This window comes from Heterocephalus glaber, unplaced genomic scaffold (genome assembly GCF_053883595.1).
Source record: "Heterocephalus glaber isolate CG9 unplaced genomic scaffold, H.glaber_assembly_v1.0 deba00001781, whole genome shotgun sequence".
NCBI lineage: Eukaryota > Metazoa > Chordata > Mammalia > Rodentia > Bathyergidae > Heterocephalus > Heterocephalus glaber.
This window is the reverse complement of record NW_028258467.1, coordinates 2,586,732-2,601,095: the sequence shown is the minus strand read 5'-3', so window position 1 is coordinate 2,601,095 and position 14,364 is coordinate 2,586,732. Positions and strand designations below refer to the sequence as shown.

Sequence of the window (14,364 nt, the reverse complement as noted above, 5' to 3'; positions counted from 1 at the left end):
AAGAAGGGACCCGGGATTTAGCTCAGTGATTCCACCGCCTGCCTCACAAGCACAAGGTCACGAGTTCGATCCCCAGTACCAAAAAAAAAAAGAAAACATCTTTCCTTTTTCATAAATATCTTTATATGGAATTCCCATGTTGAGATCCATTGTTTTGTTTAGGCCAGGTCTTGTTATGTTGTCCACGCTGGACTCAGAACTCCTGGGCTCTAGGAATCCCCATCTCAGCCTCCTCAGTAGCTGGAGTTATAGCTGTGTTTCACAGTGGCCAGCTTTGAGGCCTATTCGGTGTAGAGGCACTGTTATTTGGGGCTGCAATGCTCTGATATCCCCACCTTGGGACAAATAATTTGATGAGTCAAAACAATACATGGGGCCAGGCATGCACTCGGGGGAGGTTGAAACAAGATCATTTGAGCCCAGGACTTAAAGATGAGCCTGGGAAATGATACCAAGACTCCATCTCGAAACAATAATACATATGGAGGAGCAGGTCTAGCGCAGAGCCCAAGGCAGGAAGGAAAATATTGTAAAGATCTTGCATAAGCATTCGTAGTTCTTACAATGTGACACTAGAAATAAAAAACACAGGGGAAATCAGGTATAATTTTATTTGTGTCATAATCCATCACAATCAAACTAGCATATCGCTCATTTTTCAGAGGATACTTGTTAAATACAGATGTTTCATAGCCCAGGATTTAGACCAATGTCTGACAGTAACACCTTAAAACTAATATTAAAAGGTTTCCATTGCTATTTAAAGTCACCCAGGTTTTGATATGGTGTATTTTCATTTTTAATAGATTTGAAGATTTCTTTAATGACATTACTCAAGAAAGCAGGGCCCTGTCCAGTGAGAGCCTAGGGATCATACCTGCTCACTCTGCCAGCAGCCTTGGATTTGTGCTCTTAATAGTAATGAAATCACAACCTCAAAAATTGTGACTTTAGGCCTGGGGATTTAGCTCAGTGGTTCCACCGCCTGCTTCACAAGCGCAAGTTCCTGTGTTCGATCCCCAGTACCAAAAAAATTGTGACTTTAAATTGGGCGTGGTGACATATGCCCATAATCCCAGCACTCCCAGAGGCTGAGGCAGGAGGATCGCAAATTTGAGGTCAGCCTGATCTACAAAGCAAGACCTGTCTCAAAAAAAAAATAATAATAATAAGATAAATTTTAAATTTGTGACTTTCTTTAGTATTAAGGGCAAATATTTCTAGGGAAAAGGGCCACATTTGAACTGTGACCATTTACTGGTAGCTGTGTGGCTTCTAGCTTCTCATTAAAGAGCATTTCCTTCTCTAGATGGAAACTGAGCCTTCCTAGTGTCCGCCCATACAACTATTGATTGCTAAAAGCAAGCAGCATAATCCACTTCCTACTCACTTGATATAACTTTACAGGTCTTTAATTTTTTGAACAATTCTTATTGTGATTAAATGTACATAATGTAGAGCCACGGATGGTGGTGCATGCCTGTAATCCCAGCACTCAGGAGGCTGAGGCAGGAGGAACTCTGGGAATTTAAGGCCAGTCTAGACAAAACAAAAGAAAATATACATATAAAATAAGGTTAATTTTTCAGGCTGAGTGTAGGTCATTGGTAAAGCACTTGCCCACTTTTCCTGAGTTTGGTCCCCAGCACTGAAGGGGGAAGTGATTTTAACCATTTGAAAGTTTATCGGTTTAACCTCTTCACCTACCTATACTGTACAGTTCAGTGGGATTAAGCACATTCATAGCATGTGCCACTGTCAGCATATTCATCTCCGGAACTTTCTCATCATCTCAAATTCTATATCCATCTGTCCTCCCCTCAAGTCTTGGCAGCCAGAGTGCCACTTTCTCTCTGTGATTTTATGCTGGGTGCCTTTTGTGAGTGAACCATACAGTATTTGTCCTTTGTTGTCAGAAGTACATCATCTGGCATAATGTCTTCAGGGTATCCTTTCAGCATGTGCCAGAATTTCCTTCCTTTTTGTGGTTGAGTAATATTCCTTGATGTGGGATAGATTACATTGTGTTTATCTATTCTTCTGTGGAAACACATTTAGTTTGTTTCTACTTCCTGGATATCGTAAATAATGCTGTCTGAACATGAGGGTGTATATATGTATATATAATTTAAGTCCCTGCTATCAGTTGAGTATATACTCAGAAATGGAATTGTTGGATCAAATGGTAATTCTGTTTCTAATATTTTGAGGAACTCACAGATTGTTTTTCACCATTTTCCACTCCTACCAGCAGTGCACAAGGATTTCAGTTTATCTACATCTCACCAATACTGTTTTTTGAGGTTTGTTTTGTTTTGTTGCTGATAGTAGCTGTTGTAATGGGTGTGAGATTGAATCATTTTAAATGATGACAAACCAGCCCACAAACATTCTCTTCTCTGCCATTTAGCTTCCACTTACAGACTTGAGTGTGAAAAGGTGGGCAGTAGTCAGATTGTCATTTCATCACCACCCTACCCTCCTGAAAAGAGTTGATATTTGTATCCTTTTCAGGTCTGAAAGGAAGAAGAGATTAAGTTAATTAATTAAGTTCTTGTAACACATGTTCATCTTCTCCACAAGTACAGTGGCTTTGTGTTCTCAATTCTAAATGAAGGAATCTCGCTGTCCTCTACCACCTGGAAGTCAGATCTTAGTTTTGAGTTATATTCCCTTTTTTTTTTAATTGACTACTAGTCTTTACTGTGCATATATTCTCTTGTGGGGCAGTTTGCTTTTACTTTGTTAGAAATTTTTGCTTAAAAAGCAACTATAGAGATAAAAATTGCCCTTATGATAATTAGAGTAAAAATGATAATTGTGTGTGTAGTCTGGCCTTTTAGGGCTAGCTTGCTTGCTTTCATTTTCTTGCTTTTTCTTTTATCTTTTCTTTTTTTTTTTTTTTTAAATGAGAGTGGGCTTTATTCTTTCCCATTAGGCCCTGGATCATTCCAGGTCCATTTCTTTTCTTCTAATTTTACATTATTTTCCCTATTAGAAAGCTCTATCAATAATGTTGCCAGGATCAGTCCACAGGAGCATTTTTAAATTGCCAAATATCTTATGATTGTAGGTTGGTCACCCTTTCATAATTCTGTATACAGTCGTTCTTGGTTGATTTTTTTTTTTCCCTTGCAGGTTTCAACCCTGACCAGGTCTGTGATTCATCATGGCTCTCTATTTTGACCACCAAATCAAAGCCCCGAATTCTGTTGGATCACCCTTCCACATCAGTTGGCATGCTGTTCACCCATTCCTGGCAGTTGCTTCCATGAGTGCAGCCTCAAGAGGCAGTGTGGATATCTATCTGGAACAAGTGAGTACTAGAAGCAATGATTCTGACTGTGCTAATTTCTGGTTTTTGGTTTTCTTTTGTTCTTGAAGCAGGGGTTAAATTAGCTTTTTTTTTTTTTTTTTTTGGTACCAGGGATCGAACTCGGGTCCTTGTGCTTGTGCAGCAGGCAGTGAAACCCCTGAGCTAAATCATCCCTGGCCCATAGATTAGCTTTAATCTGGCGTTTTCCTCATAAGTTCTCACTGGATCTGGATTTCCAATATTATAAAAACCCTAATATGTGTCCAGTTGTTTTACTCCTGCCATTAAGACTTGGAGACATATTTAGGAATGCTTAAGGTATATTTCACAATCAGTTCATGTCCATGGGCCCTTGTGTCATTTGTGGATCCTGACCCCTTGTCCTGTTGCCTCCTTTGACTCTTCAGATTGACCATTTGATCTGTAGTAGTTTTCTGCAGCTACTGTAACAAGTTACCACAAATTGGATGACTTGAACAATAGGAATTCATTCTCTTACAGCCAGACGTGTATAAAGTATTGACAGAGACACAGTCTCTGAAATCTCTTTCATGCCCTTGTCTTAGCTTCTTTTGTGGTAAGCAATCCTTGGTGTTCCTTGGCTTGTAGACATCAGTCCATTTTCTCCTGCTGGTGTGTCATATAGCCTTCTTGTCTATGTGTCATGTCTCTTCTTCTCTTCTCCTTCTCTTTCTCCCTCTCCTTCTTCTCCCTCTCCTCTCCCCCTCTCCCTTCTGCCCTCTCTTTTTTCAGAACTAGAGAGCAAGCCTGGGTCCTCACTTTTATGCTGAGCAAGCAGTCTTACCACTGAGCTACCTCAGCTCCTCTTCTGCTCTTTTTTTTTTTTTTTTTTTTTTGGTACCGGGGATTGAACTTGGGTCCTTCTGCTTGTGAGGCAGGCGGCAGAACCACTGAGCTAAATCCCCAGCCCTCTTCTGTTCTTCTTAAAAGGACACCAGTCATTATTTGTTAATGCCCATCCAATGACCTTGTCTTAGCTTATTGTCATCTGCAAAGATTCTCTTTCCACAAAATGTCATTTCACTGGTACCAGGGATTAGGACTTTAATATATCTTTTTAGGACATTCATTTAAAACTATAAAGACACTTTGTCCATGCTCCTCAAACTTCTAGAACTCCCACCACCACCACTGTCAGTGTACAACACACCTCATGCTTCACAAAGAAAATTGAATTCTTTCTCTCACTCACTCCTCCACACTGGAGTCTTCCTGTTGTCACTTTAACTTTGTCTAAGAAGCTGCAGTCATCAGCGACTTCTGTGTACCAACTTAAGTGTCTTAGGGTGGTCATCCACACAGCTCCACGTTCTTGATAGGCCTTTGGGAAAAAGGCCAGATAGTGGGGACTTTGCTGGCTCTTTGTCCTTTTCCAAACTGTGGCATTCCTCAGGGCTTTTCATAGCCTCCTCTCTCTCCTTCCTCTTGTGATCTTGGTCTCCCCAGTGGGTGTCAATAGATGACTTACAAACATACATCTCCTACCCAGAGGGCTTCTCTGAGACACAAACTTGTGAATCCAGCTGCTTTCCTGCATCTCTTGGGTATTTCAAAGAGATCACACACTCCACAACTCTAAAACTAAACTGAAATTGTCTCCCATCCTTCTCTTGTCTCATATCTTCCTGCAAAGGTTACCTGTCAGCACTTGTGCTCTCTGATACCCAGAATAGGGACTTGGGAATAGCTTGCCACTTCCTACTCCACTTCCTTGTCATCTATTACTAGGGCCAGGGATTTAGCTCAGTGGTTTTGCCGCCTGCTGCGTAAGCACAAGGACCCAAGTTCGATCCCTGGTACCAAAAAAAAAAGAAAGGAAACTATTACCAGATTCTCCCATCTAATACCAGAATCCAGTTTTAACTCTGGATTCTCTGTCAAATCTGCCACTTCTTACTCCATTGGTTCTTATCCAACCTCTCACCCGCTCCTTCCTAACACCAGCATAATTTCCCTGCTGAAGCAACTGAGTTTTGGTGGGCCTCCCCAACTGCCTGCCCCCCACAAGAGCCAGAGCCATCTTTCAGAATCATAGACCCACCAACTCCCTGCTCCCACCTCCCTGCCCCACATTGCTCCTTAGGTGAACATGGAAATCATGCCCCTATCTAGGTTTGCCTCATCCTAAATCTCAACTCCATGCTCCCTCCTTGCTGCAGGTACCACAAGGCCTAGCAAAGTATTCTGTAGCCTTCTAGCACTGCACATGCTGTGCTTTCTGCACTGAAGAATCTCCCTTGTCCTTTTTTTTTTTTAATGAACATAAACATATTAATACCTCAGACAACAGTGGCTCAGTGGCCTATTTCTCAGGAAATACCCCCCCAGTTCATCCTTGCTGCAGGCACCCCAAAGTCTATCAAGGTGTTCTGTAGCCTTCTAGCACCCCCAGCACAAAATATGTATTGAATTTCTTTAAAAGAATAAATATAAGGGTCAGGGATTTAGCTCAGTGGCACTGTGTCTGCCTTACAAGTAAAAGGTCCTGAGTTCGATCACTAGTACCAGAAAAAAAAGAATAAAAGTGGCAGGGATTTAGCTCAGTGGCACCATGCCTGCCTTGTAAGCTCAAGATCCTGAGATCGATCCCTGGTATTGCGAAGGAAAAAAAGAATAAATATGAATCCTAAAATTATTACAATTTTAGATACAATTTAGAAAACTTAAAGCATATCATTGCAAAATAAGTCAGTAAAGTATATCTGAAAACATACATATTTGTGCTCTAAACCTGCTTTCTTAGAAAATTCTAGAAAACACAAGAACATACAAACACATGGTCTGTTGGTTATCAGAGTGATGATATCACATGTCACATAAGCCTTTGGAAAACTCCAGTATACTTTCATCAAGAATGAAAGTAAATTTGGCAAATAACTCTCTACCGTAACTCTTTATTATCATCCCAAAAATAACTTTGGCCTTTCACATACCTAAAAAGGCTCAGGGTCCTGACCCTCACTTTGAGAACCTTGGGGCAACAAACTGCCCACTGGCCTGCTGCCTGTTTTTATAAATAAAGTTTTATTGGAATTCAGCCTTATCCATTGAAATGTTTGCTAGTTGCCAAGCAGCAACTGTGATTATGAGGCCATACTCCAGTTAATCAGTGTGTCCTTAAGTGTTGGTTACCTTCTGCTGGGATAGTTTGGCTAAGAAAAAGGTTAGTGTGTTTTTATAAAAACTGAAGATCTGCTTTAGTAAACAGTTCTTTAGATCTTCTACCTGAAGTCAATTCCATGTATTAGGCAGAAATTCTTAAAGTAGCTGCCACCATCTGTAATACAGAATTTTTCGTCTTGTCTGAGGTAGGGTGAGCATGTACCTGAAACACATATTGAAAGGTCCTTCCGAGTCACCTCTCTGTGCTGGCATCCGACACGGCTGCTACTTGCTGTTGGCTGGGAGACCGGAGAAGTGATAGTGTTCAATAAGCAGGACAAGGAGCAGCACACCATGCCCCCGACACACATCACTGACATCACCATCCTCACTTGGAGCACCAATGGTAGCTGCCTGGTGTCTGGGGACAGGGTAAGTGTATAGTCGGTCTCTTCATCCCCTGCCATGCTCTAATAAATACATGTAGCAGGGCTGGGGATTTAGCTCAGTGGTTCTACCGCCTACCTTGCAAGCACAAGGTCCTGAGTTCAATCCCCCATATCAAAAAAAAAGACCCTGTCTCAAATACACATGGCAAAGGATGCTAGAGCCAAATTATTTGAAATGTGTGGTTCCCAAATTCAACTGATCTGCTCTGATGCAATTGTAGGTTTTGTTTTGTTTCTCAACCAAGGATTGAAATTGTTATTCTAAGATCCCATTCTAGGGCAAAGGTATATCTGTAATTTTTAAGATGAACTATCCTAGGAAATTGCATTTGGAGGTAGAGTGAATGCCTCAGATACTGTTTCTTTTACGGTACCCCAGAGTCACCTACTACCTTGATCATTTGTCACCCAGGAGTCCCTAATCCTTTTGTCTGTAAGGGTTTCTTAACTAGGGAACATTTGACAGTGTGCAAAGGAATTTTTTATCACAAGTTAGGGAGAGCATTCTACTGGCATCTTGTATGTAGTGGGGCCAGGGACACTGCCCAGTGTCCTACAGTGCACAGGATAGTCCCCAAAACAGAGAATAATCTGGTGCTAAGGTTGACAAACATTGGTCTAGACCTAATTTGCTTCACAAATACACAGGAGAAGTTTTACAGTGTGTTCACTTTATCTTAACTAAAGGTAATACATGGATTTGTTTGAAAATTGAAAGGGTATAAAAGACATTTACAGTGAAAAGACCATCCCCTGTCCCCTATCCCCCCATCCTCTCCAATGCACATGGCTTTTAGGTTATCTTAGTTTCTTCAGACACCCAGGCATACACTTTTCAAGAGCAGTTGAAGAAGTAGCACAAGGAATAGCTATGTGCCTGCCTTGCAGATCCACAGTTGTTAATATTGTGGCACATTTGTTCTCTCTGTATACACACTTTCCTCCCTGCTTGTGAGTTCATCACAGATGTAGTACTTTGCTCTTAGATACAGACATTCCTCAGAGTTTTGTTCCTGTGACTAGGTTGTTAAATGAATAGGTCGTTAAATGAGGAATTGTGTATACTATCTCCATTACTATATTCAGAACAAAGAAATGATTAAAGGAAACTTCAACTGGATAACTTCGTTTTTATTTGCATAACTCTTATCTGCCATACTGTAATGTATAACTACATAACACTACAGTACTGTACAGTACAATCAGTAAAAATTACAGTATTGTACTATATAAACAAGGTATACCGTACAAAAAAAGGCATTGAGGTTCTATAAACAAGATGTACAGAACTGTACAAAAAAGACAGGTCATAAATGCAGGTTGTTGGTCATAAGTCTGAGTAGTCTGAACACCTAAACAGGTAGGTTATTAAATGAGGAATATCTGTACTTAAATGAGGAATGTCTGCATTGATCACTGGAAAACTAGTCCATTCTTCTACATAACCACAATATACCTCAAGAAATTGAACACTGATGCAGTACAATTACCCCATGTAGTTCATATTAAAATTTCTCTAGGAATGTTCTTTATAGCTGTTCGGTTTTTCTTCCTCTCTTTCAAGGATCATATTTTGCGTTTAATTGTCACTTTTCTTTAGTCTCTTTTAGTCAAGACTTTGTCTGAAATCTTTTCTTTCCCTTCCATTATTTTGTCTTTCATGACATTGACATTTTAAGGAGTCCAGACTAGTTGTTTTGCAGAATGTTTCTCGATTTGGATTTCTTTGATCTTATAATTACTTTCACATTAAACATTTTGGACAAGAATATCTCATAGAAAGTTGTGTTAGTCAGCTTTGTCACAGTAAGAAATACCTGACGTAAACAACTTAAAAGGAAGAAAGGTTTATTTTCACACATGATTTCAGAGGTTTCAGTCCACAGTTGTGTGGCCATGTCACTTTGGGCCTGTGGTAGCCCACTGTATCATGTGGTGGAAAAGGTTTGTTCACCATGTTGCAGCTGGGAAGCAAAGAGAGACAAGAGCTAGGGTCATAATATTCCCTTCAAGAGCATACCCTCAGTGACCTAACTTCTTTCTTCTAGGACCTACCTGTGAAGGGTTCAACCACCTCCCAATAGCACACATCCTGGGGGCCTAAGCCTTAGTACTTGAGCCTTTAGGGACATTTCAGATATAAACTATTGCAAGAATAATGTCTCTTCCTTTTTGCCTCATTTTAAAACATAACATACTATACACATTGTTTATGTTTCTTATTTCTTTCCTTTTATTTGTGTCTAGGAGATCTTTCCATATTGACAAATAATAAACTTCCTTCCCTTTTAATTGGCTTTTGATTGTGTGAATCCATTATAATTTGTTTAACTAGTCCGTTTTCATAAACACTTTAGTGGTTTCCAGTATTTGCTAAATGGACAATGGCACTTGTGCTTTTGTCATTTTGCACAGATGTCCATTTAGAGACTGGCATACATATGGTGCGACTGGACCCAGTACACATTCCCTCATAGTGTGATGGATGTTGCCAAATCACACTCTATGAGCTGGTAACAACTCACCACAACACATAGCAAGTATTTCCCCATGGAGGGAATATCCAAATACCAGAGCTTAGCTTAAAAACATAGTATTTCAGGAGTATTATAAGTTGTTTCTCTTACTGTTGATGAATTTCATCCTCAGGAGCTATCCATATTTCCTTTTCTGTTCATATCATTAACCCATTTTCTCTCAAGTTGTTCCTTTTTTCCTGGATGATTTTTCTTCTGTTTTGCTGTTTAATTCCCACCTACTGACATTGGCCTGGCCCCAACTTGCTACTTCTCAGGTGGTCTTTCCTACCTCCCTCCTAAAGAACAGTTACCAATCGCCCACTGGAATAGAGTAATTCAAGACCATTGCACTTGATTGTTCTCCTCCTGACAATATTCAGAAACGACCAGCTAAACAGAGTACTCAGGCATAAAGTGACATGTGTGAGCTGATGAGTCCTGTAAGTCAGAATATTTAAGAACAGAAATGCCTAATCCTGAGAAAACCTAACATTGTGCTGGAACTAATTTAATAATGAGTCCGGGGGCCAGGGATTTAGCTCAGTGGTTCCGCCGCCCGCCCTGCAAGTGCAAAGACCCGAGTTTGATCCCCGGTACCAAAAAAAAAAATTATAATGAGTCCAGGCAGGAAGACAAGTACACTGAGTAAACAGACATCCCTCCCCAGGCTTGGTGCCAGGGGCTTCTCCCAAGTGCCCCCTGTGCACCAGTCAGCAGTGCCTAAAAAGGTAGACCATCCCTGGAAAGGAGCACCAGGCATCCCACTACCATGTTTCCCCTAAAAATAAAACCTAGCCAGAAAATAATCAACCTTGAAAACTAGAGATCAAAAATGCCAGCCCCAGTCAGCCTGTCCTTACCTTATCTGCCTTACAGAGTGGCCACCAAGCAAAAGAATAATGATGGCAGATAAAGCAAGGACAGGCTGACAGCCCAGTATTTTTTTTACTTTAAAAAAATTATTAGTACATATTTGCAGCACATGCAGTTTACAGTCATCTTAGGGAATGGATACATGTACATACTACAGCTTGTTTCTTTTTTTTTTTTTAAATCAGGTTTCGAACTCGGGTCCTTGCACTTCCAAGGCAGTTGGCGGAACCACTGAGCTAAATCCCTGGCCCACTTGTTTCTTTTTTTAATTCCTTTTCCCTTTCCTCCTCCCTCCCTCCTTCCTTTAATTCCCCTATCCTGATTTTCATTCTTGTTGATAGTATTAAGCTTAGCTCATATTATGGCATATAATGTTTACATTCATTGAAATTATTAGGTTCCTGTACATGGCATATCTTTATTCTGCTTATTTCCCCTTCATCTCTTCCTTACCCCTTACCTTTGTTCCCTTAGAGCCAGCATTTTTCATCTCTAGTTTTCAAGGCTGATTATTTTCCAGCTAGGTCTTATTTTTGGAGAAAGGAGGTAATTGTCCATTACATGCCCCACCAATGGAGAACAGGGAGAACTTTACACAGGCTAGGCCATTTGTTTCCTTTAAGTATCTCATGCAGTCCAGCATGAAGGTCAAGTAGACCTGTTCCCCAACACAGCAAATCAGTCTTTTTTTTTTTTTTGGTACCAGGGATCAAACTCAGGACCTTGCGCTTTCGAGGCAGGCACGGTGCCACTGAGCTAAATCCCCAGCCCACAGATCAGTCTTTAACAAAGCTTTATTAGGGTACCCAACATCTAAACACTTACCAAGAACCTAGCTGATAGCATCCTTAGTGCATCCAACTCTTGATCTTCACAAATAGAGCTAATTTCACCTTTGGAGGTAGCTTTTCTTTAGGGTCTCATTACATAGAATTATATTGCATGAAATAACTTGGAAGGAATAACAGATAGTGAAAAGATATCCCTGAACACAAGAACTACCCCCAGGAGTAGTGAGAGGTGCAAAGAATGAGGACATGGAGATGACATCTAGGCTTGGACTCTGGTGTTCTATGTTTAAGATTGGGGACAAGTAGCAGGAAGGTGTAGCAAGAGGCAGAGGCCTCTCATAGTTTCTAAGTCATGTACTTCATGTTCACATTTCTAGCTCATTAAGTAGAAATCTGAAGAAGTGAACATTTGGCTCATTGCTTCCCTTCTCTGTGAGACAGTGATCGTTTAACTCCTGATCCCGGTAGACTGCATCTGTCTTCCTGTCAGACGAGGGGTACGCGTCTGTCTGCCTGAGCATAAATCATTGCTTCTGGGATACAGGTGCTCTAAACATTTTCATCCAACAACTTCTTTCCTAAAGCAGCATCTCAGAAACCTAGATGAGATATTTGTCTGATTATGTTTAAGAACCTGCTGGAGCTGTCAGTTAGAAACTTGATGTGCTAATAAGAAAAAGTCTCTGCAGTCAATTTTGGAAAACATTGCATGAAAGGCAAATAGATAAGCATCTCAAAGGATGCTGCATGAGAAGCACTGTGAAGATACCTAGGCACTCTCATAGTGCTTGGGTCTGGGAAGGAGGCTGGGTACAGGGGAAGGGGATATTCTTTGTTTTTTATCCTGGGATGTGTGGGTGGGTGAGTGGTTTTTTTCTTAGTATGCAAGCCATTATATTTTTATCCTTTTTAAAAAAGACTGAACATAGGGCCAGGGATTTAGTTCAGTGGCACTGCACCTGCTTCGCAACACAAGGTTCTGAGTTTGATCCCCAGTACCAAAAAAAAAAATAATAATAATAATAATAATAATAATAATAATAATAAAAAGACTAAACACAAGTCAGTGGTGGACCAGGAATTTAGCTCAGTGATGACGCACCTGCCTCGAAACCACAAGGTCCTGAGTTTGATCCCCAGTACCGCAAAAAAACAAAACAAAAAGTCAGTGGTGTTTTTTTTTCTTATCTTCACAAAACTGGCAATCAAGAAGTTAGATTTGGGGCCGGGGATTTAGCTCAGTGGCACCACATCTGCCTTGCAAGTGCAAGGTCCTGAGTTTGATCCCTGGTACTGGAAACAAAAAAAAAAAAGTTAGATTAGGATGTATTATTCGTATTGTATATGTGCTCATATGTTACACAGTATTTTAGATCTTGCAGAACGTTTCTTGGAGGTCCATTGTGTAAGATACTTTTAAAGCTGACATGATTTGAAAATCTTAATTTCCGTCTCTGATAAAAGCAATGTCATCCAGCATTTGGAGGTTTTGGAGTTAATGCTGATTGAATGGAGGGTGGGAAGAAGAGTTCCCACCCACATGCTGAAATGTCTACTTCCCTTGACCCAGTAATCATCCTTTGGGGAACACTTGAGCATCAAACCAAAGAGATTGAGATTAAAATACTGCTGTTCATCAAATCTTGAGTGGCATCCCCTGTACATGAAGCTCTCCTCAACCTTCTCATGGAATCATCTCTTGCTCTTGGACCTTCTCTAATGTTTATCTATGCCATTGATCTGAGACTGATCACTTTAAAATTGAACCTACAGTACACCTAGCACCCAGATCTTGATTTCTAATGCCATTCTTTTTTTTTTTTCAGTACCGAGTATCAAACTCAGGACCTTGTACTTTCAAGGCAGGCGTACCACTGAACTAAATCCTTGGCCCCTCTAATGCCATTCTTTTTTTTTTTTTCCACATTACTCAAATTTTATTTGATTACATACAATAAAAACAAAATTAATGATTTAGATAAACAAAATTAATGATTTAGATAAAATTAATAGACCTATGTCATCAAACACTTGTAAGTTACAGTAACTAGAATAAAGGCAGTTGATGGCAACACTTTACATGGATACACTTAGAAACCCTTTAAGGACTCTGAAGCATCAAGTTCACGTTTAATGTTACTTACAGGAACAGCCCATTATTTGAATACTTTTCCACACTGGTAAGTGTCAAGGACCCATCCTTTTGTTCTACAACTCTCCACAGTAATTCTCTATCACTGTGCCAGTTCTAATGCCATTCTTTAGCAAAAGGAACTGGAACTCCTGGAGAAATGATTGATTCTAGGGCTGGGTTAGGAAAATGAGCCCAGAGAACCTTGGATTTCCAGAGAGTCAGGAGGCATTCACAAAGCCCTCTATGATGGGCACACATTGAAGGGAAATGGGCCTCCTGGAAAAGTTCCTAGTGGTCAAAACTAAAACAGCTTGAGCAACAAAATAGAACAGCATTGTGTTATAACCCAAATTAGGAAATAAATATCCCTGTGTCCATAGTGTTATAAATATGATTGAATATATAAATAAATGATAAAAAAAGACATCCCTCATGTTGAAGAAGCCAAATAGTTTATGTAGATGTTCCACCCTTGAGGAGATAGAATGTGACTCCGTAGCCCTTAAGTGAAGATTGCACATAGTGACTTCTTTTGAAGGCTTACAGCCCAGAGAGGGAAGGAAGAGGCGCTTTACAGTGGACAAACACCACCTTATACTAGATGATCAAAGTCACCATCCACAATGATGAGCTATGTTGATTATATGTACCCTTGACAGGATATGGAGAAAGGAGATATTACCTGTATGGGTCCTCCCAAAATCCCTTAACCCCCGTCTAATTATGGGGAAAACATCAAACAAATCCAAGTGGAAGAAAATCCTATGCCATACCTGAGCAGCACCTCCAAACTGTCAGGGTCATCAGCCATCAAGGAAAGTGAGAAACTGTTGCTGCCCAAAAGAACCTAGGAGATGTGACACCTAAATGTCATGTGGGATCCTAGATGAGCCTGTGGAATAGTAAAAGGACATGAGAAGAAACTGAGGTAATCTAAGTGAAATAGAGAATTTAGGTAATAGTAATGTAACAGTATTAGTTTTTTAACTGTAAGAAACTTGTCATACTGACAATGCTGACAATAGGGAAGACAGTGTCAGATGTGGACAGTGCACTACCTTTATCGTCTTTCTGTGAATCTGAATCTGTTACGAAAGGAAGTTTATTTTGATGACTGAATATGTGACAGTTACTGTCTCTAGGGAGTGAGGAGGGGGAG

General features: G+C 40.3%; 1 protein-coding gene across 2 annotated transcripts in view; it reads left to right on the top strand.

The window, feature by feature from the left end:
* The window catches only part of Ift140 (intraflagellar transport 140), a 95,802-nt gene that overhangs the window by 1,739 nt on the left and 79,699 nt on the right, over positions 1–14,364 (top strand). Inside the window, exons 2-3 of one of the 2 annotated variants that reach the window (XM_004873744.4) lie at positions 3,139–3,316; positions 6,650–6,871. In XM_004873744.4, coding sequence (XP_004873801.1) covers positions 3,170–3,316; positions 6,650–6,871 — 369 coding nt within the window. In that variant the 5' untranslated portion in view covers positions 3,139–3,169. The remainder of the gene's footprint in view (positions 1–3,138; positions 3,317–6,649; positions 6,872–14,364) is intronic. The other variant, XM_004873746.4, reaches the window with a different exon arrangement.